General features: G+C 41.6%; 1 protein-coding gene across 1 annotated transcript in view; it reads right to left on the reverse strand.

Annotated features, from left to right (window-relative positions):
- Nucleotides 1-3,392: 3,392 nt before the first annotated feature.
- Nucleotides 3,393-20,305, reverse strand: part of LOC126419334 (arylsulfatase B-like) — a 138,747-nt gene continuing 121,834 nt past the window's right edge. The window contains exon 9 of the mRNA XM_050086519.1: nucleotides 3,393-4,078. Within this exon, the coding sequence (XP_049942476.1) occupies nucleotides 3,905-4,078 (174 nt within the window). The 3' untranslated portion in view covers nucleotides 3,393-3,904. The remainder of the gene's footprint in view (nucleotides 4,079-20,305) is intronic.

The following is a 20,305-nucleotide window of genomic DNA, read 5'->3' on the forward strand; positions in this document are numbered from 1 at the left end:
CTTGGCAGGAAGGTTGGAGGTTGATCTGGGGGAGGAGACCAAACAGTGAGGTCATCGGTCTCATCGGATTAGGGAGGCATGGTGAAGGAAGTCGACCATGCTCTGTCAAAGGAACCATCCCAGCATTTGCTCAAAGAGATTTAGGGAAATCATGGAAAACCTAAATCAGGATGGCTGAATGCGAGATTGAACTTTCCATCCTCCCAAATGAGAGTCCAGTGTGCTAACCACTGCGCCACCTTGCTCGGTATTCGACAGGAAAGCAGCTGCTATGAACGAGGTGTTGAGGCATGGTATGGTACTTTTGGGAATGGCAGAGGTACATATAGCTGAGATGCAGATGCTTACCAGAAGCACAAAGAACAAATGGAAGGAGGAGCCCATGTCCAGAATTGAAAAACTAAGTGAATTGTAGAAGAGACCTGATCTGGAATTGGAAAACCAGGGTCAGCTCAATTACTAGTAATATGTACTGACAAGATACAAGAAGAGAAAGTGGGATTGGTATCAGAGAATAAGATGCACAAGAAGGAGCAAAGGTCACCAAAAATAACATTAAAATATATTTAAAAAATGGAACAGCAAGCCCTTTTAGATTCAAGTAATGTTTCTTCTGTTTTGAAAAATCTGCATGAGAAGAGTAGAAGCAAGTTAGCATTTCCCTTAAATGGATACAAATTTGTAGGGACAATTGGAGTTATAAGCAAACCTGTAAAATGCCAAGTGTTCTTGGATGTGGTAATAGAAGGTCAAATACCTACCATGGAGGCTTTAGTAGTACCTATCTTATGTGTGGAGAGAAGACTGGTTGACAGGATGTCAAGTAGAGTTTAATTCTGCAGAAAATGTCAAAGATTCAGCAGGGTGAGAGAGCAAACAGTTATGTATACACAGAAGAAGACTACAAGAGATATTGAGGCATTTAGAAGGATATCCTGTGCTACAATAGAAGAAGGCTACAGGAAGCAGACACAAATGGATTACTTAAAATACTGAAGCTTGAAACAGGAGCAGCCCAAAAAAAGAACAACACATAATGAAAGAAAACAAAATCACCCAAAAATTGAAGAATTGAAGGTACATGTAGCACAATGAAGAATAAATTAGCCACTCTACTAACGCAGTGTAAGAAAGTATATTCCAGGAAGCAGGGCTTAATCAAAGCACCACCATAAAAAAATAAAAATAACTGTGCATTTACTATAATTTGCAAAACAGCATCTGATACCACACCTCAAGAAGTCTGCAGTAAGAGAAGAGTACAACACAGTTGGAGTTGGGGGAAACCAAAAGCTCTTAACGGAAAAGAGCTTGTCAGAAACATCAACAAACACTACACAAAGGAAGCAAGTGAACTGGCAGAAGACGGGGTGACACTGACACATCCTTACATACATAGAAAAATTCCACACATACTTCTTTTTGGCCTGCATCAACCAGCATTGATAGACAAAAAGATTTTGGATGTGTGGAGATATAAGGTGAATAGGGACACACACTCCAGCCCCAGAGTGAACTTAGGATTTGTGCCCAAACTGTCAGTTAAAACACAGGAATTGCCACATACCCATCATTATGAATTGTTTTGACTCTCATGTGAGGAGATAACTGCAACTACATGCTCAAATATCAGCACTCTGCATGCAAGGGGCAGCTCAACTTGTCCCCGCCACTACTGCTACAGACGGGGCCACCAGGCACAATTCCATGATTTGGCGCATGTCTGAGATCTTGCCACAACCACTGTCAATAGTGACCACAAGAAGGGGTCCTTCAGTTGCACCGACCTTACCATGATGGACCACAAATGGAGTTCAGCACAGCCTCAAATGGAAGTGTTCATGTGTATGAATGCAAGTGGAAGAAAAAAGAAAAAAAAAAAACTCCATGTTACATGCTTTCTTTTTGGCAATTTATGTACCACTTTCTTCCATTTCATAGATTTGAACCAAAGATGTAAGGTGACTGATAATATGGATTTTGTGCAACAGAATCATTTAGTGATTGATGCCTCACGTCCAGCTGTGTCATTCAGTAGTTAATCTTATTATATGTTTACGTCTAATAGTTATATGAAAAATCAGGGACAATGAATCACGAGAGTAAAATGAGTTCAGAAAAATATGTACATACATATATGTTTAAGGGTTCGTTTTAATATTAATGAGTTGTCTACAACCATACTAAGGTGGAACAATAGCGAAGTACATTAGTTTGTGGAACCGGTTATGTGATTCTAACTTTATTACGTGCAAGTTTTTACCTATTCTTGTTTTTGTTGCTTTCCACACCTTTTGTCAACTTTGGAAAAGAAGTCGGCACAGCAATGCAAGTTTTCCTTGCCTTACTGTGATATATTTGTCCTACTCTAATCTTTGGGTAGTAGAGTCTAACAGGGGCCATAGTGCTGAGCAGTGGTTGCTTGCATGCCTAGAAAAGTGATACGTTTATGGGAATGATAGAACAAGGCTGCATGATGAGTGGATTGAATACTGGACAGAATAGCAGAAAGAATAAGTGTATGTAGGTGATAACGTGTTTTGAGCATTTGGTGCATGGTTCTTGGCACTAGTGGTCATATAATTAGCTACTTTTTTTTTTTTTTAATATGAGAATGAGTACCATTAATGTATTAGAAAAGAATGTGTACATGTGTATTTAATTTGTAAAAAATGAGCAAGTTTCAGTTTACTAAACAGCATTTTGATATAACATTATACCTTTATAACAGGTAACCAGCAGGGTCCAGATTTATTATTCATACATTTCACTTTGGAGACCTCATATTCAAGCCACCATCACATTACTTGCATTCAGCTTTTGCAGGCAGTGTTGTCAGTGGCAAGAAGATGATAAAATGTGACAGAAAATCATCATACTTTTGTTAACAAAATTGATACTGACATATGTATGCAATACATATTTATCTTTCTAATTGCTTACAAAGTGGAACACTAATGACACACAATATTCTCAATCACTCCAGTATTTTCCTACACTAAATTACTAGGGACTGCATATTGTTTTCTTAGTTATGTAAGGCTGATAAGCAAACATCTTGCAGAAGCCTCATTGGGACCATCAAAATTCTCACATTTATGTACTAACAAATTTAATCCCTAATTATATTTGTAGTTAAAGTTATGAGTGAATTTGGGATGAACTGTGTAATTCATAAACACAATACTAGAAGTAAAGATACTTTCCAGTTGGCTAGAGTTAAGAACGTAATTTAATATTTTAGCGCAAAAGTCTTTTAACAGTTTGCTGGCAGACATCAGGAGATTACACATTCCCAAATCTTTAAAACTAAATTAAAAATACATTTTAGCAACTCTGACATTTTATCAAAAGATTTGGATTTGGGAAGTAAATTACTGTTAACATTAATGTTCACATTATACAAAGTTTTACTAATGTATAGACAGCTGACAGTGTTCTGTGTAAAGTTACCCAAGTGCGCAGTTGGAAGTATTAGATAAGAACAGAAATGAGCAGTGTAAGAGGGAAAGCACTGGCTCTTTATAAAGTAGCTATTTTTTTTACTAATAGTAATCTGGACATAATTCCCATCATTATAAACAGGAGCAGATTAGCATTAGTTGCAATTGGTTATTAGTATAATTTCCATAAGTAGCCTGCAGTGAGTGTGTCTATGAATTAATAATGCATATTTCCACATCCCTAAAGGTTCTTTTCTATGATTTATCAAATGTGACTGATGAGTTAATGTCACTGATAATCTCACAAAAAACTGTCAGATATTAAATTTTCTGGCAGAAGATGCTGTACCAAATGATCTTCATAGATCTACTGTACGAAACAATGTAACTCTGACACACGTTTATCTCACTTGGTTGTGGCTTTTCTATTGTCTGTCAACCAAAACCAACTTCTTAGTAGCCTAATCAAGCCAAGGGTGCCAGGTGTTGTTGAATTGAGCAGGATCAGATGATATATCAACAGGACAGTTTGTTTGTGGGACTAGTCTTGACCTAAATTTATTGAGCTCCAGAATGAGTGATGTAACTATTGTTGGGTTGCTGCTAGCAATGTCCTCCACTTCACATGGGTCTTCCTGCAATAACATTAAGACCTAATTAGGAATAATATACATTAAATATTACATGAATTGAAAATATTTAAGTTATGTTTAACTAAATATCTTATCACTGTAGAAACAACACATTTTATTTTGTGAACAAGAGTCACTGAGTTGAGAACTATTTTTATTTGAAACTTTATTCTTTGATATTAAAAGCAGTGAAACAAATTTTAGTGGCACACCAATGAATCTCAGATAGCATTAGGATCCAGTTATGTAGACAGCACACAAAAGACCTTTTTTCTGTTTTACAGTCCAATGTTTGAGACATGCAGTATCTGCTGAAACTGGTCCCATAATATAACACACAAATAAGTATAGGAACATTTAGACAAAATCGTACAAATAGACAAAGTATACTCCAAAGCTTCTTTTGTTGGACATTTATTTTGTGAAATCCAGTATTACTGCCCATTCCTGAGAGGTAAAGGGGCATAACCCCGGGTTCTGAAATTTCAACTGAAGACCCTGTATTTTGCACTGAGAACTGCTTTCTTTGTGGAAGAAGAATGGCAATCGTGCTCTAGCAAATGGCAGATTTAAATAGGTTTGAATGGACATACAACTTGGTAGCACCCATTTGTTAATAAAGAAAACAGCATACTAAATGATAGCAGTCAGATAGCAGAAGTATTTAATAATCACTTCTTTGAAATAGCTCATAAAATTGGCAAGGATAAAGGAATAGAATATATGGAAGAAGCAATGCTGCTTACATACAGTCAAATAAAAATTACTACAGGCTCTGCCAAAAAACTCTCAAAGAGCTGACAATATCTCAAGTACAGCATCAAAATGCTGTTCTTCACATTTATACAGTGTATTCAGTCACATATGCAACACAACAAAATCACAGGGAATATTTTCAGACTCACTGAAATATGCTATTGTCAGGATCCTTTACAAGAGTGTTGTAATACAGATATTAATAATTACTGATCAGTCATTAGTTACCTCCTCCTTGACACTACTGGGGAAAATTTTTTTATGTAAGAACCAAGCAAAAATCATTCCCTTCGTTGATGATGTAGGTATTATAGTAAGTCTTAGGAGTAACTTCAACACTTTTGAATATAAATAATATTTTCTTGAAAATTAGTAATTGATTCTCTGCAAATGGACTGTCAACAAATTTAGATAGAACACAATACATGGAATTCAGTACTGCACAAGGTCTGACCACACAATTAGGAGTAATGTATGAGGATATTTCAATGACTTAAATGGAGTATTTTAAATTCTTAGGTGTTTATATTAACAAGCACCTGAACTGGAAATCACATATTACAGATCATCTTAAACACCGAAGCTCCACGAATTTTGCATTACACATAATTTCAGATTTTAGAAATGAAAATGTAAAAAAGTTTCCTATTTTCATTCATTAATGTCTTGTAGTATCATTTTATGATGTAACTCATCACTGTGGGGAAAAACTGTTAGTTGCACAAAAGGGTGTAATAAGGATAATGCAGTGTTCACTCCAGAACTCTTATCGACAGCTCCTTAAATAATTGGGAATACCAACAACAACCTCAGATAAAAGGTGTAAATGATTAATGGAAAATCTCATATAAAGATGTGAAACAAATACTAAAAAAGAGACAGAGGGGCTGGCCAGTACTTACCTCAGCTCAGTACAGCCGATAGATACGCAAAAAACAGAACCAAACATTTACATTCCTAGCTTTCGGAACTTTGTTCCTTCATCAGGGAGGAGAGAGGGGAAAAACAAGAGAAGAAGGCAAAGTGGATTCAGTTACTCACAACCCAGGTTATGAAGCAACAGGGAAAGGAAAACAGGGAGGGTAGCAAGGATGGAGGCATGGTTGTCAGAGGGAAGCCAAAGATATTCTACTGTAAGTACTGTGCCAGCTTCAAACCAAAGAGGATGCATACAGAAGTAAAGAGGTGTATAGTATAAAGACAAACACAACTATGGAGGATGAAAAGATGCGTGAATGGCTAAAGAGGAAAGGGAAAGAAGAGAAGACTGAAAACTAAGTGAGAGTGAGGTTGTTTAACGTAGGTTCAGTCCAGGGGGATGGCGGGATGAAAGGATGTGTTGGGAGTGCAAGTTCCCATCTCCGCAGTTCCGAGGGACTGGTGTTGGGTGGGAGAAGCCAAATGGCACATACGGTGTAGCAGGTTCCTAGGTCCCTAGAATTATGCTGGAGGGCATGCTCTGCGACTGGGTATTGGACATCTCCTAGGCGGACAGTTCGTCTGTGTCCGTTCATGTGGTCAGCCAGTTTAGTTGTTGTCATACCGATGTAAAAGGCTGTGCAGTGCAGGCATGTCAGCTGATAAATGACATGTGTAGTTTCACATGTGGCCCTGCCTTGAATTGTGTATGTTTTACCAGTAGCGGGGCTGGAGTAGGTGGTTGTGGGGGGATGCATGGAGCAGGTTTTTGCAGCGGGGTCGGTTATAGGGGTAGGAACCGCTGGGCAGAGAAGGTAGTCTGGGAATGTTGTAGGATTTGACAAGGATGTTACGGAGGCTAGGGGGGCGACGAAAGGCAACTCTGGGTGTTGAGGGGAGAATTTTGTCAAGGAATGATCTCATTTCAGGGGTTGATTTGAGAAAGTCATATCCCTGGCAGAGTAATTTGTTGATGTATTCGAGGCCAGGATAATATTGGGTGACAAGGGGGATGCTTCTGTGTGGTCTGGGGGCAGGAACATTGTTGTTGGCCGGGGAGGAATATATTGCTCAGGAGATATGTTTGTGGACAAAGTCTGCACGATAGTTGTGGGGGAGGAAAGCACTGGTCAGGTTGTTGGTGTAAGTGTTGAGGGATTCGTCACTGTAGCAGATACGTTTGCCACGAATACCTAGACTGTAGGGAAGGGAGCATTTGATGTGGAATGGATGGCAGCTATCAAAGTGAAGGTACTGTTGTTTGTTTGCGGGTTTGATATGGACAGAGGTGTGGATGTGAGCTTCAACAAGATGAAGGTCAACATTCAGGAAGCTGGCTTGGGGTTTGGAGAAGGACCAGGTGAAATTCAGATTCGAAAAGGAGTTGAGGTTATGGAGGAAATTAAGGAGTGTTTCTTCACCATGAGTCCAGACCACAAAGATGTCATCTATGAACCTATACCAGGCCAGGGGAAGCAGCTGTTGGGTCTTCAGGAAAGCCTCCTCCATGCGGCCCATGAAGGGGTTGGCATAGAACGGAGCCATCCTGGTTCCCATGGCCATTCCCCTGATTTGTTTGTAGGTCTGGCCTTCAAAAGTGAAGTAATTATGGGTGAGGATGAAGTTGGTAAGTGTGATAAGGAACAAGGTTTTTGGAAGATCTTCGGGTGGGTGATGGGAGAGGTAGTGCTCAAGGGCAGAGAGACCATGGGTATGTGGGATGTTTGTGTAAAGGGATGTAGCATCTATGGTGACAAGAAAGGTTTCAGGTGGGATAGGAGTAGGAATGGATTTGAGGCGTTCTAGGAAGTGGTTTGTGTCTTTGATGTAGGATGGGAGTCTGTGGGTGATAGGTTGGAGGTGTTTGTCTACCAGAGCTGAGATACGTTGTGTTGGGGCTTTGAAGCCTGCTACAATGGGACGGCCAGGATGGTTCTCTTTGTACTGAGCTGAGGTAAGTACTGGCCAGCCCCTCTGTCTCTTTGTTAGTATTTGTTTCACATCTTTATATGAGATTTTCCATTAATCATTTAGATCACCTATATGGTCCACATCCATCATTGTTTTGTCCCTTTTGTTAGCTCTCACTTACATCTGTCATCTAAACACTTTCTCTTCTTCAGTGTTTTATATGTACATAAATAAATATTTTCGTCACCAACTGTGCTAGTTTCATTTTCCTCCTATTATCTTGTTCGTTTATAGTCCACTTCTCTTTATTTAATTATTGATTTATTTATTTAACATAACATAGTTTTAACGTTCGTTATTCGCTGTTTTCCAGCCAACAATCACTGCCAACAATCTCTTCCACACCTACCAGTATCATCCATTTCCGTCGATTTCGTGTTGCTGGCGTTATTTTTGTGCCAATGGCTATCTTTCTTTGCCACTGGAAATTTTTTTTGGGACATTTCTGCGGCACCCGCGAAATTTTTTGCAGCAACGGCATGCACGATCTTATTTCGCCACTCGCTATCTCTGTTTTTGAGCAACGTGTGTCCTTTTCTCCTGATCTGGACACACTTGCTTGGTCTGGTCAACTTTTTCCGTATTTTTCTTATTTAGTGGTCTTCCTTTAGTATTGAACATTACCAATACAATTTCTTTCTTTCTTTCTCATCATTCCCTCCGTGTTTTATTCCTTCTTATGATTACTATTTTAACTTTAGTTATTTAATTTCCCTACCCACCAGTTACCCACTATGTACCCTAATCCTATACCACATTATTTACATTCATTCCGGAAACATGCATTCACCGTAGCCAAACTGCAATCCCACATACTTTTCCTCCGGTCCTGCTTAACCTTTGGAAATACCCCTAAAAGACTTACCTTAAAAGTTCCCGTCTCTGGGTGCAATTCCTCCTTCCACCAGTCTCTCCTGGACTTCCAGAACCTTCAATCCTTAGCCCTTACCCAACTTGTCCTGAATCTCTACACTACTTCGTGTAACCATCACTCCCAACAGCTCCTATCTCTCTTGAAAGTTCTCCACCTCTCAAACCCTTGCTTGGAGAACACACTCAGGAACATCGTCCTAGAAGCCAGCTGTAAACTTGATTTCCATGCCACACACCACCTGAAAAAACTATCCACAGTGCTAGTGCAACACCTAAGAAGTGGGGTCCCTCTCCCTATCCCTCACAAACACCAACCACAACAGAACCTTCAACAAACCCCCCTCATAGCCAACAAACCTAGCCTAGCCACCCTACTCAATCTCCCCATCCCAGCACATACCCCACACAGACCAAATCTCAACTATAACCACAGTCAAATGCCACATATCACCAGTCCCAATTCAGTTCTAAACCTCTCATCCAGATCCCTCTCTCCTCCAGAGACATCTGTTCTATCAAAAGGCTTAACCTTTACCCCCACGCCTAAATTCAACTGCACTGACCTGGTTCCAGATCTCCTCTCATTCACCCGTAACCTCAACTGGAAATATCACTTCACTATGCAAACACAGTCCCAAAATACTAGACCCAGTGTTGAACCCTGTCTAGAACAGTTCCGACTGCCTTCTCAAAGGGATCCTCCTCCCCTCCCCCAAAACCATCCCTTGCAGGAATTCCTCACATCCAGTGTTGCCTCCCAGTCCTTCTTGAAGAACATCTCGACAACCCCCAACATCACCCCAGCTGAATCCTGTGCCATTAAGGAGCTGAAAACAGACTGCTCTATTGTCATAAAGGCTCCACAACTGTGGTACTTGACCGTGTGGAGTATGTGGCAGAAGGACTGCGTCAACTCTCCGACACTTCAACCTACAAAGCTGTTACCCAGGATCCCATTTCCTCCATCCAGACTGAGCTGCACAAAATCCTAAAAATCCAAGGTCCCTTACAAGGCCTGACAACGGCTTCCATAGACCTACTCACTCCACCTGAGCCACGTACCCCTACTTTCTACCTATTACCCAAAATCCACATAGAGAACCATCCTGGTCGTCCCATTGTAGCAGGCTTCAAAGCCCCAACACAACGTATCTCAGCTCTGGTAGACAAACACCTCCAACCTATCACCCACAGACTTCCATCCTACATCAAAGACACAAACCATTTCCTAGAACGCCTCAAATCCATTCCCACTCCTCTCCCACCTGAAACCTTTCTTTTCACCATAGATGCTACATCCCTTTACACAAACATCCCACATACCCATGGTCTCTCTGCCCTTGAGCACTACCTCTCCCAACACCCACCCGAAGATCTTCCAAGAACCTCATTCCTTATCACACTTACCAACTTCAGCCTCACCCATAATTACTTCACTTTTGAAGGCCAGACCTACAAACAAATCAGGGGAACGGCCATGGGAACCAGGATGGCTCCGTCCTATGCCAACCTCTTCATGGGCCGCATGGAGGAGGCTTTCCTGAAGACCCAACAGCTGCTTCCCCTGGCCTGGTATGGGTTCATAGATGACATCTTTGTGGTCTGGACTCATGGTGAAGAAACACTCCTTAATTTCCTCCATAACCTCAACTCCTTTTCGAATCTGAATTTCACCTGGTCCTTCTCCAAACCCCAAGCCAGCTTCCTGAATGTTGACCTTCATCTTGTTGAAGCTCACATCCACACCTCTGTCCATATCAAACCCGCAAACAAACAACAGCACCTGCACTTTGATAGCTGCCATCCATTCCACATCAAATGCTCCCTTCCCTACAGCCTAGGTATTCATGGCAAACGTATCTGCTCCAGTGATGAATCCCTCAACAATTACACCAATAACCTGACCAGTGTTTTCCTCTCCCGCAACTATCCTGCAGACCATGTCCACAAACAGATCTCCCGAGCAATACATTCCTCCCCGGCCAACAACAATGTTCCTGCCCCCAGACCACACAGAAGCATCCCCCTTGTCACCCAATATTATCCTGGCCTCGAATACATCAACAAATTACTCTGCCAGGAATATGACTTTCTCAAGTCAACCCCTGAAATGAGATCATCCCTTGACAAAATTCTCCCCACAACACCCAGAGTTGCCTTTCGTCACCCCCCCTAACCTCCGTAACATCCTTGTCAAACCCTACAATATTCCCTGACTACCTTCTCTACCCAGCGGTTTCTACCCCTGTAACCGACCCCGCTGCAAAACCTGCCCCATGCATCCCCCCACAACCACCTACTCCAGCCCCTCTACTGGTAAAACATACACAATTCAAGGCAGGGCCACATGTGAAACTACACATGTCATTTATCAGCTGACATGCCTGCACTGCACAGCCTTTTACATCGGTATGACAACAACTAAACTGGCTGAGCGCATGAACGGACACAGACGAACTGTCCGCCTAGGAGATGTCCAATACCCAGTAGCAGAGCATGCCCCCCAGCATAATTCTAGGGACCTAGGAACCTGCTACACCGTATGTGCCATTTGTCTTCTCCCACCCAACACCAGTACCTCGGAACTGCGGAGATGGGAACTTGCACTCCCAACACATCCTTTCATCCCGCCATCCCCCTGGACTGAACCTACGTTAAACAACCTCACTCTCACTTAGTTTTCAGTCTTCTCTTCTTTCCCTTTCCTCTTTAGCCATTCACGCATCTTTTCATCCTCCATAGTTGTGTTTGTCTTTATACTATACACCTCTTTACTTCTGTATGCATCCTCTTTGGTTTGAAGCTGGCACAGTACTTACAGTAGAATATCTTTGGCTTCCCTCTGACAACCATGCCTCCATCCTTGCTACCCTCCCTGTTTTCCTTTCCCTGTTGCTTCATAACCTGGGTTGTGAGTAACTGAATCCACTTTCCCTTCTTCCCTTTTTTTTCCCCCTCTCTCCTCCCTGATGAAGGAACAAAGTTCCGAAAGCTAGGAATGTAAATTTTTGGTTCTGTTTTTTGTGTATCTATCGGCTGTACTGAGCTGAGGTAAGTACTGGCCAGCCCCTCTATCTCTTTGTTAGTATTTGTTTCAGATAAAAGATGCTCTTTTATGAAGTTAGTTATCAACAGTCAGTCATAGCTGACAACAGTAACATTCATAAATGTGATAACTTGTGCAACTCACACAGTCAGTCTGATATTTATTTTGAATTTTTTATTTTAATGTTATATGGTAACATTCAAGTACGGTTCATTGTGGTCTACATAGCAAGCAAGATCGTCACTTCACCGAAGGTTGTTTGTTCCTGTGGAATGTGGTCTGCTGCTAGTCTTCCCACTAGGTACCCATTGGGGTTAGCTAATATGTAGCTAGAGGAAACCATGTGAATAACTATTGGCCACTGCTGTAGAGAATTGGCTCCAAACCACAAGTTCTCTAGTCCCAGCTTCCAGCTAGCAATGATGTGGTTCCTTTCTTATACCTACTTTTAGACTTTATTCTGACATAAAAGTAATTTCACCCAATGGCCTGTGAAAACTGAGAGCCTCTGAGACTGACCTGAGTGTGCCCTTCTGTATTCTGTACATTGAATACATTGGTTTTATTAATGTTTAACCAACACATTCATTTACAAATTCCTTCACATTGTAATGTTGGTGTTACACTGTTGCTATTTAGTAAAGAAAATGAAACAGTTATTTAATTCAAATTGCAATCTAATAAAGCTTCATGTGTAATTTTGTTTTACATGTATAATTTTTTGTAACTTCTAACCACAGTACATACATGTATTGAAGTAAAAAATTTGAATTTAGATTATTTATATAATTTTATACTTGATTATTAGTCAAAATTTATTTCGAAAATATTCCGTTTTTTTGTATGTAATTAATTAATTTGGAATTTTTTTGGTGTTAGAATTACATTTGCATCCATCACTATTTTTACTATTGAAACACCTGTAAAATAAAAAAAAAAGAATGTGGACTAGGAACGAGTAGAGAAATGTTCCTATCAGAGAGAAAAAAGTGAATATGTTCCTGTATAACAGTCTCTGACTGAAAAGTTGTGTAACAGCTGCCTCATTCCATCTCCCTCACCATCTTTAAAAATTCGCCCAAAAATTTTGACATGGAAGGATATTCACACTCTTTTTAATATGCAATTCACTTTCACTCCCACAAGCTCCCCCAATGGTAACTTTCTCACACCCACTAGTCTATTGCTGTAAGTCGCTCACACTCATCCACTCCCACTTGTCTACTCTTACTCACTCTTTCAGCCCAACTCATTGTCATTGTCTCTATATGTCTCTCAAACTGTCACATCTCCTGTCTCACAGCCACAGTCTGTCCTACTACTACTACTACTACTACTACTACTGTCTCCACTCACTGCCACTGTCTCTCTCTTGCTCTTTCTTTCTGCACTTATCTGGTTCATTCCTTCCCACTGGTAAGTCTCTTCTCACTGTCACTACCCATCTCTTCCTCGCTGTCAGTGTCACAGACCCATATTATCACTGGCTCTCATTCAATCCTACTTCCTCCTTCCCTTTATTTCTCTCCAAATGCCAGTGTCTCCTTCACTCTTTTCCTATTACTCTTGTCACTGTCAACTATGTTCCACTGCCACTGTCTCCCTATCTTTCTCTCACACTGCCATTGTCTCCTTCACTCCTTCTATACCACAGCCACTATTTACTATTTTTTCCATCTTTTTACCAATGTCACTGCCTCCATCTCTCTCAGCATAAAAAAGGATGAATATGTTCACATTCCAATATTTTTTAGAAAATTTTAAAGGTGCTGAAGAAGGCAGAATTATGCAGGTGTTGCCTCATTTTTCAGTCAGAGTCTTGTAAAGGATAGAACAGAACCGTACAGGTTAGCTACAGAGCTGAAACTGAGCACTTTCCCCCATATATTTAATAACAAATTATCCCAGTGCACTTTTTGCTTAAGAGACTAGGCTCACACTCAGGAAGAATGTGGTTAAAATCCCTGTCCAGCCATCCATATTTTAATTTTCTGTGGTTTCCCAAAAACCAACTAAGCACAATGCTGTGATGGTTCCCTTGAGGAGGACAGTCAATTTCCTTCCCCTTGCACCTCATACCTAGAATGGAGATCTGCCTGTAATCTCCTCATCATTGATGGGACTTAAAGACCTATCCGCCAACCATAATGCAACTTTGTGGCAACATACACAGACAGAAAACTAAAGTATTACAATATGAACACTTACCAAACTGATAACCCAGTATTTTCATTCTTATGGATTATGTTGATTAACCCTCACGCAAGGTTATTTTCAGCTTTAAAAAATTCCAGTCCTACAGATAGAGAATGGTGCGAGTACTTTATACGTACTGGTGTGTCTAACATTACTGGATGTTTTCTGGTGGAGATTGCAACACAGCATGCCCAGATGAGATGTGCAGGTAGCTTATCACCATCTTTCAGACTCTGAACATTGGGTAGTGGGACATGGAAGCATCATACTGATAGGACCCTTGTATATTTGGCTGCAGTGCAATGACTGCATAATGAGTGGGGATGAGATGGACTCAGGACAAAAGTATGCTAGGACAAATAAGCTCAGGCACTTCCAAATGGACTACACCAAAAGAAGATCACAGGATTGTTCAACTGGATCTGACAAAAAGACAGATGGCAACATTTGAAATCTGGCCAGAAGTTACAGGCAGAGTGTAATCACAAACCGCCTGGCACACACAACTGGAAGCTGGGTTGAGACCTTGTCATTTACCACTGAGACCATCTCAGAGACATGACACACAGCCAGAATCAACTGGCATACTGAGTGACATTCTGTGATGTTCAGTGACAAGTCTTGCATCACTCACTACCTCAAAATCTAAGAGGCAGGAGGGGGGACTGCTGCAATATGAAATTCTTCCCTCCTTAGAACATGTCCTACCCACCGATCCCTTGTAGTGAAGGTGTGCCACAAATTTCTCTTCTTCCTGATTCTATTCAATACCTCCTCGTTAGTTATGTGATCTACCCATCTAATCTTCAGCATTCTTCTGTAACACCATATTTCAAAAACTTCTATTCTCTTCTTGTCCAAACTATTTATCGTCCACGTTTCACTTCCATACATGACCACACCCCATACAAATACTTTCAGAAATGACTTCCTGACACTTAAATCTATACTTAATGTTAACAAATTTCTCTTCTTCAGAAACGCGTTCCTTTCCATTGCCAGGCTACATTTTATATCCTCTCTATTTCGACCATCATCAGTTATTTTGCTCCCCAAATGGCAAAACTCATTTACTACTTTAAGCATCTAATTTCCTAATCTAATACGCTCAGCATCACCTGATTTAATTCGACTACATTCTATTATCCTCGTTTTGCTTTTGGTGATGTTCATCTTATATCCTCCTTTCAAGACACTGTTGATTCCGTTCAGCTGCTCTTCCAGGTCCTTTGCAATCTCTGACAGAATTACAATGTCATCGGCGAACCTCAAAGTTTTTATTTCTTCTCCACAGATTTTAATTCCTACTCCAAATTTTTCTTTTGTTTCCTTTACTGCTTGCTCAATATACGGATTGAATAACATCGGGGATAGGCTACAAGCCTTTCTCACTCCCTTCCCAACCCCTCCTTCCCATTCATGCCCCGCAGCTCTTATAACTGCCATCTGGTTTCTGTACAAATTGTAAATAGCCTTTCGCTCCATGTATTTTACCCCTGCCACCTTCAGAATTTGAAAAAGAGTATTCCAGTCAACATTGTCAAAAGCTTTCTCTAAGTCTACAAATGCTAGAAACATAGGTTTGCTTTTCTTTAATCTATCTTCGGAGATAAGTCGTTGGGTCAGTATTGCCTCACGTGTTCCAGTATTTTTACAGAATCCAAGCTGATCTTCCCTGAGGTCGGCTTCTACCAGTTTTTCCATTCATCTGTAAAGAATCACGTAAGTATTTTGCAGCCATGGCTTATTAAACTGATAGTTCGGTAATTTTCACATCTGTCAATGCCTGCTTTCTTTGGGACTGGAATTGTATTATGTACTTATTATTCATGATACGTAACTAATTCTCTTTTACTAGGGAGGTATCTATGGTCATTTCTTTCTGCCAACACTTCAACACTTGACAAAAATGTGACACTGCATTATCATCAAATAAATTTGTAGAGCGCACAGTCGTTGCTTTATTGGGGAGATTATTTTCAATGTACGATGCAACCGATTCCCATACTTTCAGCATTTCTGTTGTTGCTGCAGAAGACCGCTGCTTTGCTGTTACCTCCTCCGCCTCCTTCTCCTCCTCCTTCTCTTACTCTGAACTCCTCTTCATACCTTCCTGCTGTGAAACACACTGCAGCTCCATAAGCTCTTCAGTGGTCTTATTTTGGCTGTGATCTTCCACAAGCCCATCAAAATTATTGTTATCCACTTCTAGTCTCATGCTCTTGGCCACAAACACAATCTTATTGACTACAGGCTCCACAGTTGACTCAACTGCCTCAGAGTCACATTCAACAATGCACTCTTGCCAAAGCTTTTTCCAATCAGAAGTGAGAGTTCTCTTGGTAGCCCCCTCCATGGCTTTTGGATCATCTTGACACAGGCATAATGTTGAAGTGATTATTTCCAAAATTCTCAGAGAGTTAGATTGGTAGCTTCAGTAAACTCAAAGCAATGCTCGAAGAGTGCTTTAATGCAGAGCTTCTTAAAGTTGGAAATCATCTGCTGGTCCATAAGCTGGAGTAACGAGGTGGTGGTGTGAGCCAGAAATTGGATCTTGATGAAGCAAAATTCTTGAAGGACAGTCAGATTTTTTCACAAAAGGACCAAACACTTCATTAATCCAATCACAAAAAAGGTCATGTGTCATCCAAGCTTTGTTGTTGGACCTCCACATCACATTTAACCTGCTCTTCTGGGCTTTACCCTTCGGGAAGGCTCATGGAGTTTCTGAATGGTAAACAAGCAGTTGTTTATTTTTCAAATCACTGTTTGCATTTGCACAGAATACCAGTGTAAGACGGTCTTTCATTGGACTGTGACCAGGCAATGCATTCGCCTCTGCTGTTATAAGGTATGCTTCAGCATCTTATTCCACAATAGACCTGTTTTGTCAGAGTTAAAAATCTGTTGCAGAAGATAACCCTCAGAATCTATGAGCATCTTGAAGTTGCTCATGGGTTCTCCGCCAGTTGTTCTCTTAAACTTTTCTAACCACCGACAGCTTCCCTCAAGCACTTCTTCAGCCGCTGATGATCTTAGCATCCTCTTAATGAGGTCGGCAAAAATCATTCTCACCTTCTGACAAATGATGTTCTCGTTAATAGTGTCACCTTGCAATTGATTTTCATTTATACATATAAGGAGCAACTTTCAGATAATCCAGAATATGAAACGGTTTTTAGATCCTCTTGTCACTCTGTTTGAAGCATCTATACCCTCTACTTTGTCTTTGTTCTTGAAGATAGTGCAAACAGCTGATGTAGACTGACTGTATATGTGTGCTAAATTAGCAACGCTCACACCAGGTAAACGTTTTTCAATGATTTTACATTTCATTTCTAAGGTAATTTTCTTTCTCTTATGGTCATCTTCTTGTGGCTTTATCTTTGGGGACATTTCTATGAAGGTTATTAAAATTTGCACAGAGAGAAATATTGTGTGAACACAAGTTTAGAAAAATGTGTGATCACTAGCTGCACTAAGACGGTAGCAGAAAGAGCGCTAAACCCATGCGAGGGAGAGAGTGCACTCAGTATAATGTCACTCGATGCTCTGTCCCTACCACCCGTCCTAAACATCTGAGTGTCCCAGTCTATATCTGGTAAATTGAAATCTCCACCTAAGATTATAACATGCTGAGAAAATGTATGTGAAGTGTATTCCAAATTTTCTCTCAGTTGTTCTGCCACTAATGCTGCTGAGTCGGGAGGTCGGTAAAAGGAGCCAATTATTAACCTAGCTCGGTTGTTGAGTGTAACCTCCACCCATAATAATTCACAGGAACTATCCACTTCTACTTCACTACAGGATAAACTACTACTAACAGCGACGAACACTCCACCACCAGTTGCATGCAATCTATCCTTTCTAAACACTGTCTGTACCTTTGTAAAAATTTTGGCAGAATTTATCTCTGGCTTCAGCCAGCTTTCTGTACCTATAACGATTTCAGCTTCGGTGCTTTCTATCAGCGCTTGAAGTTCCGGTACTTTACCAACGCAGCTTCGACAGTTTACAATTTCAATACTGATTGCTGCTTGGTCCCTGCATGTCCTGACTTTGCCCCGCACCCGTTGAGGCTGTTGCCCTTTCTGTACTTGCCCAAGGCCATCTAACCTAAAAAACCGCCCAGCCCACGCCACACAACCCCTGCTACCCGTGTAGCAGCTTGTTGCGTGTAGTGGACTCCTGACCTATCCAGCGAAACCCGAAACCCCACCACCCTATGGCGCAAGTCGAGGAATCTGCAGCCCTCATGGTCGCAGAACCGTCTCAGCCTCTGATTCAAACCCTCCACTCGGCTCTGTACCAAAGGTCTGCAGTCAGTCCTGTCGACAATGCTGCAGATGGTGAGCTCTGCTTTCATCCCGCTAGCGAGACTCGCAGTCTTCACCAAATCAGATAGCCGCCGGAAGCCAGAGAGGATTTCTTCCGATCCATAGCGACACACATCATTGGTGTCGACATGAGCGACCACCTGCAGATGGGTGCACCCTGTACCCTTCATGGCATCCGGAAGGACCCTTTCCACATCTGGAATGACTCCCCCCAGTATGCACACGGAGTGCACATTGGTTTTCTTCCCCTCTCTTGCTGCCATTTCCCTAAGGGGCCCCATTACGCGCCTGACGTTGGAGCTCCCAACTACCAGTAAGCCCACCCTCTGCAACCGCCCGGATCCTGCAGACTGAGGGGCAACCTCTGGAACAGGACAAGCAGCCATGTCAGGCCGAAGATCAGTATCAGCCTGAGACAGAGCCTGAAACCGGTTCGTCAGACAAACTGGAGAGGCCTTCCGTTCAGCCCTCCGGAATGTCTTTCGCCCCCTGCCACACCTTGAGACAACCTCCCACTCTACCACAGGTGAGGGATCAGCCTCAATGTGGGCAGTATCCCGGGCAACCACAGTCGTAGTCCGATCGGGGGATGCGTGGGACGAGCTGGCCGTCCCCGACAAACCCCCATCCAGACCCCCACAGTGATGCCCATTGGCAACAGCCTCAAGCTGTGTGACTGAAGCCAACACTGCCTGAAGCTGGGAGCAAAGGGATGCCAACTCAGCCTGCATCCGAACACAGCAGTTGCAGTCCCTATCCATGCTAAAAACTGTTGTGCAAAGAACGCCTAAACTAATCTACAGAGAGCGCAAACGAATCGACACAAAATTTAAACGGTTATTAAAATACAAGATTGCCTAGTAAATGCAGTAATGCTGCTACATGCGGCATGCTGACACACTGATCGGCGGCGGAAGGAGACTATGCGATTTTACACTATTCAGGTACTAAAACGTGATGCTACAACTCTCAAATACTATAATACCCCCGAAATTTATGAATTAAACAATGCAAGTACCAAAAACACGCAAAGAGATTAAGAATTAAACTATGTAACAAATGAGTGAGCTAGGAGTATACGACTTGCTGCTGCAGCTGCTTATCCAACGGCGGCAGGGAGAGAGAACCGACTCGTGGAGATAACATCTTGGACCTACTGATAACAAACATACCCGAACTTTTCGACTCTCTATGTGCAGAACAGGGAATCAGTGATCATAAGGCCATTGCAGCATCCCTGAATATGGAAGTTAATAGGAATATAAAAAAAGGGAGGAAGGTTTATCTGTTTAGCAAGAGTAATAGAAGGCAGATTTCAGACTACCTAACAGATCAAAGCAAAAATTTCTGTTCCGACACTGACAATGTTGAGTGTTTATGGAAAAAGTTAAAAGTTCAAGGCAACCGTAAAATGCGTTTTAGACAGGTACGTGCCGAGTAAAACTGTGAGGGACGGGAAAAACCCACCGTGGTACAACAACAAAGTTAGGAAACTACTGTGAAAGCAAAGAGAGCTTCACTCCAAGTTTAAACGCAGCCAAAACCTCTCAGACAAACAGAAGCTAAATGATGTCAAAGTTAGCGTAAGGAGGGCTATGCGTGAAGCGTTCAGTGAATTCGAAAGTAAAATTCTATGTACCGACTTGACAGAAAATCCTAGGAAGTTTTGGTCTTACGTTAAATCAGTAAGTGGCTCGAAACAGCATATCCAGACACTCCGGGATGATGAAGGCATTGAAACAGAGGATGACACGCGTAAAGCTGAAATACTAAACACCTTTTTCCAAAGCTGTTTCACAGAGGAAGACCGCACTGCAGTTGCTTCTCTAAATCTTCGCACAAATGAAAAAATGGCTGACATCGAAATAAGTGTCCAAGGAATAGAAAAGCAACTGGAATCACTCAACAGAGGAAGGTCCACTGGACATGACGGGATACCAATTCGATTCTACACCGAGTACGCGAAAGAACTTGCCCCCCTTCTAACAGCCGTGTACCGCAAGTCTCTAGAGGAACAGAAGGTTCCAAATGATTGGAAAAGAGCACAGGTAGTCCCAGTCTTCAAGAAGGGTCGTCGAGCAGATGTGCAAAACTATAGACCTATATCTCTGACGTTGATCTGTTGTAGAATTT

This window comes from Schistocerca serialis, chromosome 1 (genome assembly GCF_023864345.2).
Source record: "Schistocerca serialis cubense isolate TAMUIC-IGC-003099 chromosome 1, iqSchSeri2.2, whole genome shotgun sequence".
Taxonomy (NCBI): domain Eukaryota; kingdom Metazoa; phylum Arthropoda; class Insecta; order Orthoptera; family Acrididae; genus Schistocerca; species Schistocerca serialis.